We start from the raw sequence: 17,244 nt of genomic DNA on the forward strand, positions 1-17,244 counted from the left end.
ATTCATTTTATAATTTTTATATATGCTGCAAGGCAAAAAATTGTCTTTCCTTCTCAGTACAATTAGAAATTATCTGTTTGTCTGCAGGAAGGGTGGGGTACACACAGAGAAATCTTGACTAGACTGGAAGCTCTGTAATTTTGGTAGTTCTTCAAGCTTCTACTCATAAGCAGCAAGGTAATTATTGCCCACTTTTGACTTAAGTCTACAAGACAGTTTATCTAGCACGTTTCTCTGAATGCCAGGTAAACTTTAATAGAATTCCAACATACATGTGGTATTTTTCTCCATGTTTCTTAGCAACTCTTCAAACAGAAAGGCACCAGAAACTTTCCTGGTGCGAGACTTATTTTTTTCCCCCATCCCCCACAGGTATATCTAATAAGAATAGTTCTAAGATGACAACTCTTATTAATGTTGAGCATCTCCATTGGTAATGTTTAGAAACAATTACCATTTAGTTAGGTGGTACCTGAAGCTCTACCAACATCAGGCCCATTCATTAGGTTCTGGAGAACAGGCCTTATGAGGAAAGTCTGAAGGAGCTGGGATTGTTTAGTCTGGAGAGAAGGACTGAGGGGAGATCTTCCGGCTCTCTACAACTGCCTGAAAAGATATTTTAGAGAGGCAGATGTTGGTCTCTTCTCCATAGTAGCAAGTGACAGACCAATAGGAAATGGCCTCAAGTTGTACCAGGAGACATTTAGATTGGATATTAGAAAAAACTTCTTCACTAAAAGGGTTATCAAAAAACTTGGATAGGCTCCACAGGAAGGTGGCTGAATCACCATCCCATTGGAAGTGTTTAAAGGACACACAGATGTGATGCCAAATGACATGGTTTAGCACTAGACTTGGTAGAGTTAGATAATAGTTGGACTAAATGATCCTTAAGGTCTTTTCCAACCAAAATGATTATATGATTAGCCAGGGAGTATAAAACCTATGTGTCAGACTTAGGATTAAATTTAAAATAGACTGTTCTCTCCTCTGATATCACAGTAGGAAACAAACTAAATTATGACAACTAATACTCTTAGAAATTTTCTTTCATTCCTACTAAGAACATACAGCCTTTAAATAAACGTTCCAGGCTATGTGGTTGAAAATGCACTGGTTAAGTTTCTCCACATTTGTCCACCTACAGCATATTTGTTTCCACACTTATCTTGTCTGCCAACAGTCCCTTATTTCAATGAGCTCCATACTAACACCCTTAGACATGGTTTTCCTCAATGATGGGATACTAAACATTCACTTCCAATTTTAATTAGAGCAGAAGAAGTTGTATGGGTGTCAAGTCAGTGTAACTGTAGACCCTGACAAAAAGTATTTTCAGGACAACTCAATTTGCTAAATACTTAATATTTTAGGACATTTGCATCCAAGTGAAGAGGTAAAAGAGCAAACACTGAAAAGAGTTAAATGCAGTGCCTTGATTTAGATAAAATTAAGGGAACCAAACTATAACTGGTGATAAACCATCTGTAATGTATTAATTTTAATTAATACCTGCACTATTTTTTTTAACATATTTGATGTCTAGAGAATTTAACCTTGTCCTGTGTTTGTAGAACATCTGGTACAGTGGGACTCTGAAGCTAACAGTGTACACTACATACTATTGCAGTACAAATAATAAGAACTACAAAAGATGGAAAATTAAAAGAAGAAACAGAAGACAAGCTGTGTAAACGTTCATGTAAAACCACAGCAACCTCCAAGGAAGGAAAATCATTAAAGAACAAAATAAAACTGCAGATCTTCAGTAGGTCTTTTGGGAAGTCATGATCTAGTCAAGGACACCTAATGCCTGACCCTAAATCTACATAACCTCTTAGTCTCATCTGTTTATTGCAGATGCTTTCTAAATGTATGGTCTGAAAAGTACACAGACTCCATACTGAAGCCCCCAGATTATCAGCAGAATCAGAAAGTTTGTAAGAAGGACTTCTGCTGATAGGGAGCTTCTTAAAACACTTTGCTGATGACTTATACTTGCAATTGCTGCCTGTACTGGTGTATCTTCACAAGGCAGTAAATATCAGCAGAAGATGTATAACACTGCAAACTGCGCATTGCCACTTTTGTGAGCACTCCACAGACTGTAGGTACTATTCTAAGCATTATCTTAAATGGAAAAGTTTGCAGTGGTAGAAGAGAAAATGAAGCTCCTGTCAGGGAATATTAGGTGTTTGGGAACAAGTCCAACAAATCCTCCTGACTCATCCATTATCTTCCTGGTTTTGCACTTGTTCTAAAAATTTGTCTCTTTTCCATCCCAAATTGTATTTCTTTGTGCACCCATTTTAAAGTCCCAAGATTCCTTCACAGAATGCAGTGAAGATCTGAATACATGTAAAGAGATACTTCAGAGGAGATTAATAATGCAAATATGAGATTACAAAGTATTGTTTGCAAAACTTTTGGATTGAAGCATCGCATTTCTGGGCACGTGTCTGACCTCATTCTAGTTTGCCTGTGAACATAGAGAAGAACTGCTAACAAAGTAGAGAAATGAGGGCATGGCAGCTCTGGATGCTTGTATCCCTGGATTGCTACTGCTTTTTAAGTACTTGATCCTGTAGCAATCATCCAGGTATTCAAAGCTATTTTGTTATACTGCCCAAAACTGCTGCTGTAGAGAAAAAACTGCCTGCAGTTACTGGAAAGATCTTTTAGAAAGGTGGTGCAATATGCAAAAGCCAGATTTAGGCCACCCCTACATTACCTTCTGCCTAGACAAAGGAAAAGCCATGTATTTCTCCGGTTATGCAAGCACTGGTAGATAACCAAGGAAGGTGAATTTGGCTAATTTGGTGAAACAAGTTTTGCAGCAATCACACATTTAAGAATTAAATAATACAGACCTCATATCCTTTTATAAATTGTGAAAAATCTTTGCACAGCTTTCAAGCTGTTGAGGGACTGTCCATTTGGGAGCTGACATCCCTATCACGTTAGAGGAAATTAATCACGATTTCACAAAGCAGTGTTTAACTGTTAACAGGTAAAAAATACACCTGAAAATGTGCAGCTGAAGTGCGTTAAACTGCATTCAAGTTTGATGTACATGAATCAATTATCATCTTGTTCTACGTATGTCCAAGCCAGGTCAAAGAATAAGACACACTGGCTTCCTAAGAGGGGAAGTAAATTAACCATGTTTGTAGTTAGGTTATGTTGTATAATTTCCACATCACAATAGAGTATTCAGATACTTCATCTGAAGAACTGCAAGAAACCCCACTGAAAAGTATATTGCTCAGACTTGAATAGTCTGTTCCTAACTTACCTTCAGAGCAGGTTCAGAAAGCACTCTCTCATTTCTGAACATTTGAGCATATCTTCTCCTTGTTGATTTTTCCCCTTCTTTCTCTTTAATAACCTTTCAGTCCCCTTCCCCTGGGCTGCCCTCAAGGACAATGAAATGCAACACAGTATACAGCTAGAGGAAGTCAGTAGAAATCAGAAGTTAAATGTCAAATCTTCATAAAAATACCAACACTATTTGCTTCCTATTCATGCAGTGCCATTCACCACAGTGAGAATAGGATATGTACATTTCAAATTCTCTAGCTCTGAGGGGGTGCTAGATAAGTATAACAATAGTGAAGCCAAGATTGCTAAATTTATTACAGGAGCCTGTGATCCCAATAGTATATTGCTAATAACAGTGCCAAATATCCAAAGGCAGCTGCTCTTTAGAGGTTATCCAGTCCTGTATGCTCCCTCACGGAATACTGCAGAGCAATAAGCAAAGGCATATTATACCAGTGGGAGAAGCGAGCTGCTCTTCTTAGATATAGAAGGGCAACAAACATCCAATATTTCTTTGAAAAATCAAGGAAAACTGTGCCAGAGGACAAAAAGGACATCTGTGCCAAAAGAAACCAGAATCTCTGCAAGCAAAAAGTGTCTTTGTTGCTGCCAGCCCCCACCAACTGCCCTGTTCCACTAATGCATTCTAACTCTTTTTTCGTTTTAAGCACAACTTACAATTTGTTTTCCATCACAGCCCCAGACTTCAAAAATAAAAATTTCTTTGCACTAAAAAATACCAACATTCTCCTAGAAGTTTGCGACATTTTTGCAAATTCATGCAGTCTGAATTCCAAGGTGCTCACAATCAATCTTGTTCTATTCTGCATTTAGGTTGGATGTTGGGTAGAATGTGCTGCATTTTAAATTTTCAATACATAGAAATATATTTCCATTATTTTAAAAATATTTTCTTTCTTTTTACTCTTTTTTCTAATGACTGCAGCAAAACCTTATGCTACAGCTCATATTTCAAAATCTTTTTTGACTGCTGAGAGTATCCTCTCAATTCTTCTACATTAGTACTGCTGCATCCTCTTAAAATAAACCATCTGTTAAAGGCAAATTCCTTTGCTCCCTGCCTGGCCACACTCTTCAACCATTCAAATAGCAAGAATGGGGAAAGGGTTTGGTGGAAAATTATTTGGAATGGCAAAAGAGTGTTTAAAAAGGCAGTATTTTTACTGAAGTGATAAATGACGTGTTCCTGAGCATCCATTTGGGACTTCTACAGAGCAAAGAAAAAGTGTTGGTAAAGGCAGACTTGACAGGGTGATGGTGACATTTTGCAACTGCTGTTGAAGGACCGCCTGTTTAGGGTCAGGCCCTGCTCTTGGAGATGCTTGCTACTGGCAGAGACAGTATAATTTGACAGGTAGAGTTTAGTCAACAAAACTCTACAATTCATGTAGAGAACATGCTGACAAAAAGTGACCTTACCAGTAAAATGTTATATATTAGATGCAATGTGCGTGCATGGATGCATATATATAATACACTTTTTAAAATATAATTTATATAGACAGATATGCACAACAGCATCTGGATAGTGGCAGATAACCTTGAGCACGGCTGAGTTTAAAAAGAGGTATTTTGCAGCTGCTCAGGAACTCGCACTATATTCTCATCTCTGTATAAGTATAAAGACCTTCTCCAAAATGTAAAGAAAGAAATATACCCCAGTGTTGTGTGAGAGTGTTCTGGTAGCAGTTCTGACTGGAGTATCTAAGTCACAGTTACGGAGCTCTTTGATCGCTATTTCTTCTATTGTCACTTCAGAAAAAAATAATTTGAAAGACCTTCTAATGCGGCCAAATGTATTTCAAGATCTTGCCCAGCTTGCCTCTCAGCTTCTCACTTACTGTTTAAGTGTGTTTTGGGGCTTATCAAGCCCACTATTGAACAGGAGAGGTGAACTAGTCACCAATAATGCTGAAAAGGCAGAGGTCCTCAACACCTCCTTCACCTCTGTTTTTACCAGCACTGCTGGGACACAGGTCACAGGAACAAAAATCTAGACTGATACAGACATAGACCTGCCATCAGTGAAGGAAAAGTTGGTACATCAACTATGATAAGATCTTGACCTGTACAAATCGATGGGCCCAGACGCCATCCACCTGAGGGTTTTTTAAAGGAACTGGCCGATGTCGTTGTGACGCCACTCTCCATAATATATGAAAAATCAGGGAGGCTGGGAGATGTGCCTGAAGACTGGAAGAAGGCTAATGTCACCTCTGTTTACAAAACAGCCTAACATGGATCTCTGGGAAAGTTACGGAGCAAATCCTCCTGGGGACTATTACAAGTAAGCTGAAGAAATGATGGGGGAAAAGCCAACATGGATTCACCAGGGGCAGGCTGTGCTTGACAAACCTGATTGCCTTCTATGATAAGGTGACATGCTCAGCGAGCAGTGGACATTGTCTACCTGGATCTCTCCAAGGCTCTCCATACAGTCTCCCACAGCCTCTTCCTTGAGAAACTGACACGCTACAACTCAGACAAGTGGTCTGTGCAGTGAGTGGGGAACTGACTGACAGGCCATATCCAGAGGATGGCAATAATTAGCTCTTTCTCAGACTGGCAACCTGTCACTAGTGGGGTTCCCCAGGGCTCAATATAGGGCCCAATGCTGTTTAGGATCTTCATTAATGATTTAGATATTGGAATTAAGAGCACCCTGATGAAGTTTGCTGATGACACAAAAGTGGGTAGTGGAACACTGGAACAGGTTGCCCAGAGAGGTGGTTGGGCTCCCATCCCTGGAGATATTCAAGGTGAGGCTCGACAAGAATCTGGGCAACCTGATCTATTTGACGATGTCCCTGCTTAATGCAGAGGGGGTTGGACTAGACAACCTTTGGAGTTCCCTTCCAACCCAGACCTGTGATTCTGTGAAGTTGACACGCCAAAAAGGAAAGCCACCCTCCAGGAAGATCTTGACAGGCTGGACGTCTGGGCAAGAAGGAACTTTATGAAGTTTAATGAGGCCAAATGTAGGGTCTTGCACCTGGGAACACATAACCCAGGAATGCAGCTCAGATTGAGAGCTACCCGGCTTGAGAGCAGCACTGTGGAAAAGGACCTGCGGGTCTTGGTGGACAAAAGGCTCAACATGAGTGAACAGTGTGCTGCAGTGGCAAAGAAAGTCAACAGGATGCTGAGCTGCATTAATAAGAGTATCACAAGCAGGGATAAAGATGTCATTCTCCCACTCTACTCAGCGCTGGTCAGGCTGCACCTTGAATGCTGTGTACAGTTTTGGTCCCTGCTATACAAGAAGGATGTGGACAGGCTGGAAAGGGTCCAGAGAAGAGCCACAAGAATGATCAGAGGACTGAAGACCTGTCATGAAGGAAAGCTGAGAGAACTGGTTTTGTTCAGCCTTGAGAAGTGAAGGTTTAGGAGAGACCTCATAACCATGGGCAAGTACCTAAAGGGCAGCTGTCATGATGAGGGAGACTCCCTTTTTACAAAGAGTCACATGATAAAGACAAGAGGCAATGGGTACAAGTTGCTACTGGGGAGATTTGGACTGGATGCCAGAAAAAAAAAAATCACCATTCGAACTATTATACACTGGAATAAACTCCCAATAGAGGTGGTGGATTCCCCTACACTAGACAGTTCCAAAGCTCAGCTTGACAGGGTGCTGGGCCATGTCATTTAAACTATATTCTTACCCTGCAAAGTTGTACTAGATGATCCTTGAGGCCCCTTCCAACCTAGTATTCTATGAATCTATGAAACCAAAACTGAGCGTGACTGCAACATTTGCAGACACTATCTAAATGATTTACAAATTAATCTGTACCTGTCCCCCTGGAACACTCTGGAAGTACTTCCATACTACGATGGCCTGACTGAAGTGCTGCTTGGTGACAATACCAACTGAGTACTTCAACAGAATCCCACTTAGTGAAAATCTCGTTACTGAAGATACTCTTTCACTTAGATATATTCTCATATTTCAGGAAGAAATATTCTTCTGCACATTTCAGTGCACAAAGGAGTTTTAAATGTGTGGGAAACACTAGTATTTTCATCCTTAACCTGCGGTACTGCCAGGCACAGACCGAGGGATCCTGTTTCTGAGACACTAACAGAAACTGAAGTTTCTGAAGGTCATGGGAAACATTTCAATTCTTTCAACGGAAAAACTAGCAAGAAATATTTCTGCCCCCACAGAACACTGCATTCTGAGGGTGGCTGTACTTGCATTGTAGGATCATTATTATTTCCTTGAAATTACTGTATCTTTTCAGACTGGCCAATAGTGTCCACATTTAGACATATATTTCATGCCAGAAAATTGCAAGCCATTTTTGAGAACAAAAGGAGCATGTATGTTTTTATAATAATAGAAATCAAATTTTAAAGACCACTGTAATTAATCACTCAAAAATTCTAATTTCTGAGGTTAAACAGTTCTGCCAAGGACAGAAAATTGGAAAAAACATCAAAACCAAAAGCCCAAGAACCTAATAAAAATATTAAACCAGACATGGTACTAGAATTCTCAGCTTATACATTCTAGTCATATACTTGAAAAGCCATTCATACTGACACTCCTATTATTTGCTATTTTTAAGCACAAGGGTGAGAGCCTGCAACAGCAATTGTTGCAGTCTTTGTTTCCTCATATATAACCAGTCTCTGAGCACAACAATGGAGAAAGGTCAAACAAATAAAATCTATCAATACCAGGAAAATAGACTGAGAAATACAATCTGTACTTCTGCTCTAGAAATGTATTAATGAAGAATTTCTGGTATGAGAGAAATGCACTTAGAGACAATTTAGATTCACTCACACAAAATTATTTTACTATACAAATATGTAATGCTTAACAAAATGTTACAGTACATAATCTATACTAAGAAACCTTGGTTTTCACAAAAAAAAATTAGCATTTACCTAAAGAAGCTTACACTTACACAAAGGCTATTTTTCCTGAGTCATCCCATCAAACTACTTTAATACAACATTGATCATCATGTGGATGCATATAGAATCCAGTTCAGAAATTAAGACACTCAAGGGAGCTTAGAGGCATCTCAACAACAGAGACAGCAGTCATTTTTAATTGCCTCTCTGCTTCCCTGGATCCATGCACTAGTTGAAGGACAAACAATTGGACCTTCACTCTGCTTGAGGCTTCAATTCACTGGAAGGTAAATACATGTGCACTGTAATATTGAGACTCAATGCACTATATTAGTATCCTATACAGCCACACAAAAGGGATCTGATATTATATTAAAGACAAAGCAGATGATAGCCTACACACCTTCCAACAAGTCACAATCATACACTGAGTATCATGGTGCTGAAGTAATCAACCAGGTATTACTCTAACAAATGCCAAAGAGTATTTCAGTTCAACTCTGTCTGCCCTAATTCATGCCATTCTGAAAAAAAAATAAATGCAAGCTAAAAAATGTACTCATTCAAAAATACATTCCTAATCAAATCTAATGTAAATCCTTTCGCTGGTATAATAACTACTATGGCATTAATATCCCTGGCATTTAAACTGCAGTGATGAATTTTGTTCCGAAACAGAAATCAATCAGCCTGAATCAATTCAGAAACACAAATCAAGGTTAATCATAATTTAAAATTTAGTAAAAATTTCGTAAATTAAATTATTTATTCATTTGTGGTTAGAATTCTTAGGATAATCTTAAAGCTGCATAAGCTTCACCTAGTATTATGCCTAAGATTTAATAATTTGCATCCACATTTAGAATATTTCCTAGATAAAACTTTGGATTTGTTTTAACATAAAATGCAAGATGATAGAATAAACAAGGCTGAAAATATACTTCTTTCCCAGAGGAATTGCCATCTTGGATTAAAAGCCAAGTTTTTTCTTTTCTATCAGTACTATCTTGCAGATGCTTTTTTCTCCTTTTTTTCCCCAAAAAAAATAAATCCAGAACTTCTTTGCATTTAAAACTACTATGTAGGTTAAAACCAGTAATACACATTTTTCTGCATTGCAGTCTATGTACTCAATCAATGAAATACAAAAGAAAGATGTAAAGTACTTCAACTAACTGTAAAACATGTTAATCAGTCAAATAAAACTTTTAATTCATTTTAACTACCTTAGGTAAAACAAAGTGGTCAAAACCAGCTCTACTGTATACGGTCAGTGTTGTGTTCATATATCAATCAATAAATGGAATTATAATTATTATAAAGGTGTCACAGTACAACAACAATTTTGTGAAGCAAGTCTAACCTACTATAGAGGATTTAATCCTCAGAAACAGCTGCATAACCACCACACTTCTCTGAACAGTAACAAATTAAGGGCATCCACAAGACTCCAGCTGTGCTAATGAATTCTTCCTTCCACGTTTACAGAGATGATCAAAATACCTGCAGGACTTTGTAAGGAATGTCAGTGTTCTTACACCTCCATCCTAAGAAATAACTCTGACACATATAATTTGTGTTATTTATCATTATACTAGTTTATAGACACATATTCAAAATAAAAGTACTCTGCAGGAAAAATCTGGACAAATGGAAGTATAAAATCACAACTATTTTATTTTAAAAAATCAAACCATAGAATAATATCTACCACCTCAGAAGCCACTTATAAGATAATTCAAACAGAAGATGAGTTTGGGTTAGATTTAATGAAATAGAAACTGCAATAAATCCATGCTCTTCAGTACAGACTGGATTGCCTTGCTCGGCAATATGCCCTACAGACTAGTTAAGCTGTATGGCACAATATCCTGTTCTGATAACCAGATATTTCCACTAATGGGACTGGGGCTAATCACAGCAACAATTAGCCAATGTACTGGTAAGAACATTGAACAGTTCTTCAGCCTGCCATATACTTTTAAAACCTAGCAAGGATACTAGGGAAGTGAAATAAGGATGTCATCACAAACATCCATGACAGTTAATCACTAAAGCTTCTAAACAGCCTTGAAACTTTACTACAAATTATAAAGCAGGTGAAACTCCTAGTAACAACAGCCACAACAAAATCATCTGCTTTCAGACACATCTGCTTTCAGAGCACTCTGGTGCACATGCTTTTCCTTGCACATGGAGCATGCTGGGCACACACATCCCCACAGGGAGCAAGTGAGGTCAATCACTCCATTCTGCTAATGAGAGCAGGCAAGCAAGTAAAGAAATACAGAGTATCTACATCTCCTCTACAAGGAAGCATTTTAAGATATCATACCCATTCAATGACAGAATACTACAGTGAACTAAAAATTAACATTATAGGTGAACATATGCATGCCCTATCTAAAACCAGCAATCGTGTTAGCTAACTCTCACTTTCTGATTATCTCTTCCTTTGTTGGCCCTTCCATTTTGTCATACATTCCACAGTGCTTTGATATTCAGACTGCTCTTTGTACTTAGTTGTCTCTTTGCTCCTATTTTGGGTTATCTCTGACCCTACTGTGTTACTTTTGTATTTTGCTGCCTCACATCCACTGACCTCTAAAGCTATGGAACACAGTGATTCTACCCAAATTCACTGTCCGTACATAGCACAAAGACACAAAACAATGCATCTGGAAAAGGTAGGACTGGAAAAGAACAGAGTGGGGAAGAGATAAACAAAGGAAAAAATTAAAACCCAAACAAACAACAACTCAACATTTCTATAATATTTTGCAAAACTATTCCTTGGAATACCTCCCTGATGCAAGTGGAAGAAAATTAGAGATTAACTGTCTTGCTATGACTGGAGGTTAACTGAAAACTTGCTGTGTAAGTGTCTATTGAAAGCAGGCTAGCACCAGCTGCCTCCAGAAAATATGCAGTACTGGACTTGTTCATATTGTAAATAACTGCAGTGCTCTAATTTCCAAGGAGAGCTCCTTCTTCCACAGACTGATTTTAGCCATATTCTTTTAAGTATACAATTTTCAAGATGCTGATTTTAGCAACATCTCAAGTCCAATCAGAATTACAACACTAAAAACTAAAAAGAAGGTATCTTAGGCATTCCATCACCATTAAAGTTCATTAGATGAGCTTTCAAACTCTCCCTTGCTGTCATTCCCACAAAACAACATCTCTCTCTCACAGGGAGAGAAGGGAACAATTCCTTTGCATCTATGCATTGTAGAGGTGGTGAGTGGTTGTAGTGCCATGAGCAATGTACAAAACCTGTCAAACGATCGGCCACCACAAAATCCATTCACACATCTCCAGCCTGTTTAGACTCTCAAGGCAGTTTAAACACAGATCATGACAACTCCTCAGCAGCCCCAGTGCTCTATCACATAGGGCTGTCTCAAAATGCACCTGCATGCTAGTATGCCCTTCAGAAGCCCTAGCACCAGTGCAGTACTTGAACAGCTTGAGAGACACATGCAGCTAAAGAACCAAAGGTTAGCAACATCTTACCTATTTTTATAAAAAGATTGTAAGGTCCTTGAAAGTAAACTCTTCGTGTTTACACAATGCCTAGTTTGACAAAAGTGCTCAGAAGTGCTTCTGCTATACACAATAGCTTGTGCAAAGCCAGAGTTTGTTTCAGTGCAAAACACAGTTATGTAGTAAATACAGTACTTTTATCTATTGGGTTTTTGTATGCCCATATTGCAATGAATTCCAGAACTTTCCCACTGGGGACACATTTCATCACACTTGGAGCAGAGAAAGCATAACAATTTTCACATCTTTCTGCTGTCAGGATTTGTCCTTAGTAAGATTTTTCCTTTGTAGCAAGGAGCAATAGGTACAAAAAGGATCAGCTTGGGATGCACACAGGCATTACTTATTTTAAAGTGATATCCAGACTCTTCAGAATTATTAATGGATGTCAATCTCATTACATGATGAAGAAAATCTACAGTTCACTTTTGTCTGCATACAAGTTATCCACATATTTAAATATGAAGTCTTTCATCTTTGTTGTACATAAAATGGATATGCTCCAATAAAAAACAGTTGTAAACAGAAAGCTTTAAAAAGCTCTTTGCCCTCATTGTGTATGAAAATTTCTCACTTCTAAATCTTTTTTCTGTTTTATTCTATATGCCAGTGCTTGAACCGTCTAAAAGAAAAACATGCTTAACATGAAATCATTTAGTTCTGGAAGCACTCTGGAAAGATTTAAGCATGCTAATTACCTCAATTATTTCTTTAGATCTATTTTAATCACAAATCTAAAACAATAAAAGTACCATTATACAATATTAAGAAATATGTCAGTGTGATTCTAAATTATTCAGCAGCACGAAAATCCATACTTGTAGCTGTGATTTCTATACTTAACCAAACTTGTATCATCCTTCAACATGAGACATCAGAATGAAATGAGAGCTTCCTTTCCTGATCCAAATGATCAATATTTAGCTATTAATGTATGAATTTATACATATACAAGTACACACTCCACACATTCACAAGCTACAGATACAGCCATGCCCATTTATTATCTGTCTCAAATCTCTTTGCAAAAGGTTCTATGGCATGCAAGAAATTCTTTTTACCGTTGGCTATAACCGCTTTTTCTTTGAAGGCCCCAAGAGTAGAGACAGATTTAGATAAAACTCCTTAATAGGACCACACAGATGAAGACCCACGTAGCACAAGCTAAAATTATTGTTTCAGTAATCTTGTTCCCTAAGGGAGTTTTAAACCTTCAGTAAGGTAATGATTACACTGATACCACTGCTACCACAAGAGTTTGCCAAGACACGCCAAAACCAGTGTTAAACTGGGCAGTGTGAGTTGGAGCCAGCATGGCACTGAGCACAGGATAACTGCATGTGTTTCCCCAGCTATGGGATCCAGCTTTGCAGTACTAACACACTGCTAGAAGTATCTAGACACCATAAAATACACTAAATCATAAATCCTTGCTACTAATTTAATTACTTCTTAAACAACAAAACACAAGCTTTGTCCCAAATATACCAGACAAAACTTTGTAATCAGAAACAACAGTCTGAGGGAAAACACCCAGTTATGCTACTTGTATCATACGTAAAAAACGTCACACTGAATGATGCAACATACTTAAACTATGGATTTGCTGTAAAGATGTTTTCCCAAATTGCATCTGAACATTTTTAGTTACATTGTTTATATTACCATCTAATGCCAGACAGCATCTCCATATCACTACAGAGCTGCACTTTTCACAGACAGGACATACTCTTCAAAACTACATGGTATTCATTTATCAGAACATCGTTTGTTTTGGCAAAATTTCCTCCCAGTTAGTTGAGAGGTGTAGTTTTCAATGGTTTTGCAGTACAGAGTTTTTGAAAATATCCTGCCTTTCAGACTAATCCTAATATTTTGTTAACAGTATAAATAGCAGGAAATTTACCTCCACATCCCAAACACTTTCACATCAGCAATACCTTTCTTCCACCATCTGTACATAAACAACTCTTTCTGAATTAAACATAGTGCAAAAAAACTTTTCCATTTTTCTCTCTCAGTTCAGGAAGATCTCTAAAGCATCATCTACACAAATACTTTACAATCACGATTACATCAGGTTTTCTCAAAACGTAAGACAAACGTATCTACACCCTAACCAGAAATCAAGAATATACCTGCAGGAAGATATCATCTGTCATACTAGCATTTAAGTACCAGAAGCACACACAGTTTTTAGGAACATTTCTTTCTTTTTCCAGTACTGTCTTATAGCCATACGCAACTAAAATAATTTTGTAGGGTTTATAAGAAATATCTATTTTACTTTAAAGGCAACTTCCAAGATATAAATATGAAACCAGAATTTGAAAATATATTTCATTTTTTGTATATACGCCATTTTGTGTTAATTTCTTCATTTTATGCAGGTGATATTAAAATTTGACATCAAAATTTTTATCTAATGGTTGCTGAAGAACAAAAGCCTGGTTATGCACCACTAATAGTACAAACAACATCTCTGTTCTCCAACATTTTGCAGTGTAGAACTGCAAGTATATCAATACCTTTTCTAATTCTGATAAAGAGAGAAATTCAATGCAAAAGGAACACCTGCCCCATTAGCAAGATTTTCATAAAAGCAAGTAGGATAAATGTAAAAGATATGGTACTTACAGTGAATTCACAGAAATCAATGCTATCGAGACTTTTGCTTCTATGTATTCTCCCTTTTATTCTTCTTAAAGAGGGCTTTCCCTGACTTACACTACAGGTAGCACCATTGGGATTTTCAGAAGGAGTTACCCTGCCAAGCAAAAAGAACCACATATCAGACAAAGAACATATGTTTTCATTAAATACATTTGCTTAAAGTAAAAAATTTACAAACGAAAAACCATTGTCATGCTATACAAAGAAGGAACTCCATGCCAAGCTTTGCTTTTCAATCAGCAAATGCCAAAATAAGACCACAAAAATCTCTAACTCCCATCAAGTCCACCACTGCTTGCAGATTTAGTTAACAATATTATGTAGTTTTCATTTTTGTACAAAAGTGAGAAGTATTTAAAAAATATTAGAGAAAAATATATTTAACTTCTAAAATATTAGAAAGAATGTATTCATCTCTTAATTTGGTGAAAAATGGGGTCCTGTGATACATGTTGATGGCTGTCAGTTAAATCAGTATAGCCTGGCAGTATTTGGCTTTTGACCTTTTCCAGTTTCAGTGCTAATGGCACTTCAGCTACTCTGGCAATAAATAATGATGAACAGGTTCTGTTAAAGTTATAGGCGTAATATATTAAGGAATTACACTTTACAAAATCTTTCATCACACCATAGTCTACACATCATCCTAAGGGGAGAACATAACTACAATATTTTGAATAAGCATTTCAAGGAGCTTGTTGAAAGCTGCCAATGAGTAGAAATGGAGTTAACAATTAACCAAATATATTAAGGATTGCAAGGTCAATATTTTAAATGCAAAACAGTCTCCAAGCAGCCTGACTCCACAATAGAAAAACTGCATTCTAGCAAATATGCATACCAAAAGTTGCCTAAAACCACAAAACTATTAATGTGCAGACTTACACTTGTTTCATATAATTTCTCAGTCATAGGAGACTTCAAAACCTGCCATAAATGAAATATAATATGCATCTTTTTTGCATTTCCCAAGATTTTGGACACCAGTTCAGTATTTTTCTCTACAGCGATTTTATCTCACAAAAAATAATTAAGTATACATTTTAGATTCTTTTGCTTAGAAGTAATGAATTTGTTATGCATATAAATATTTTTACAAAAAAAGAAAGATGGAAATGTCTTATAGATACACATCACCAAAACCGACATTGCACAGAGTGAGCCACATTAACACTTGAAATACAAAATTCAAAGTACAGAATACAGTAACCACAGGCTAAATACACCTGTTTGATCAGTGAGACTCCTAGGTCTACACAGCTTCATGGTCAGGATAAAAAGTTGAAATAGCCAAACTTAAAAATTAAAACAGGTCTTTCCAAATATCTTGTTCAATTTATAATATAAAGCCCTCTATTTTTTGTTGAATTACTGTGATTATCACATCAGTATTTTGTCTTCAGATGCACAAGTTCTTTGGGTTTTTTACACATGCACACACATAAACAGGTTACTGTAAGTTCTCTTGATAATACAATAACTTGGTTTAGTTGTTTCTTCCCCTTGGGTTCATTTACTGCCAACTTTTAACTGTGAACTAAATCGACATTTCTAACTGAAAACATAACTATAATATTCAGACATTTTAGTTACATTATCAACTTCCTGCTGCAATCACACCAGATTTTTTGGTACAATTACGTATTCTGAGACACAGTAACGTATTTATTCACAGAAGAGAAACTGCAAACATGCCGTAGCTTCTCTGATAAAATGTCTTGAAAAATTACCATGAGAGATTTTCAAATAAAGAACATTGCTCAGTTACAACTTTTGTTTCACAGACAGCAACATTTACAGTGACAGCCCATTTCTATTGTAAGAATGTATCTTCTGTCACCAAGCTCTCCAAACATCTCTGGTAAAGTTAATCCAGATGTGTATAACTCTACATGTTCTGAGTCCATGTCAAGTGACGATCCTGGAGTCCACAGAGAGACACATTATTTCAGCAGTTAGATGTAGGTATTCTTAATCACTCCAGAAGATCTTTGAGGTTTGTCTATTTCATTACTTATCATTTGGATTAATAAATCTTCACGTGCACCACCAGTGAATTAAATGCTTGGTATATTAGACTTCTCTATACTTAACAGAAAATTTTTTAAGCAGTTCTAAGCTGCATTGAGCTTTTCTTCATTTTGAACTATATTTTAAATCCCTTATTCCAGGGCCTTACCTATAAACGTGCATTTCTTTAAGTTGCAAGTCTTTTATTGTTTTCTGATACTGAGAAGCCTTCGTTAAAAAAAAAATCGAAATAAGAAAAACCTTATGTGGAAGAAAAACAAGTAAAAACAATGACCTAACAAAAGTCACATAGTTTTAAGAAAACTAAACTAATGGAACTCCATGATTTAAAAACACTTGAAAAAACTGAACTTGATGCCTCTCAAATTCATCTATCATTTTCATTCTTCTGGAGAATAAACTACTGCTACTATTTGTTAGCTTCTGACATTCAGAAAAATACTTTAAAAACATATTTAACTTACAAAATATCATTTTATGGGAAGCAATAGCATAATTGAAAGATACTACTTAACTATTTTAAAAATCATTAATTTCTAGATGACTTTGTAAGAAAATTAAATATTCTTTAAACAACTAAAGAAAATTCCAATCAATGTCATCACTGGGAATCTGGAAACTCTGCACTATATTGTGCACCAAAGGAAGGATATGAAGCAAGGCATCAATATTTACAGAACTATGGAATCTGACTCTCTGATGAAACTCTGTGACAAGTGCAAAGACATTAAATAACAGCTTTGGCAATACCTCAGTACTACAGTTTTAGCAAAGAGAAGC

At 36.9% G+C, this 17,244-nt stretch overlaps 1 protein-coding gene across 2 annotated transcripts in view; it reads right to left on the bottom strand.

Annotated features, from left to right (window-relative positions):
- The window catches only part of TJP1 (tight junction protein 1), a 154,389-nt gene that overhangs the window by 129,239 nt on the left and 7,906 nt on the right, over nucleotides 1-17,244 (bottom strand). For both annotated transcript variants that reach the window (XM_054388068.1, XM_054388067.1), the window contains exon 2: nucleotides 14,398-14,527. In XM_054388068.1, coding sequence (XP_054244043.1) covers nucleotides 14,398-14,527 — 130 coding nt within the window. The remainder of the gene's footprint in view (nucleotides 1-14,397; nucleotides 14,528-17,244) is intronic.

The sequence above is a fragment of the Indicator indicator genome, chromosome 16, assembly GCF_027791375.1.
Source record: "Indicator indicator isolate 239-I01 chromosome 16, UM_Iind_1.1, whole genome shotgun sequence".
NCBI lineage: Eukaryota > Metazoa > Chordata > Aves > Piciformes > Indicatoridae > Indicator > Indicator indicator.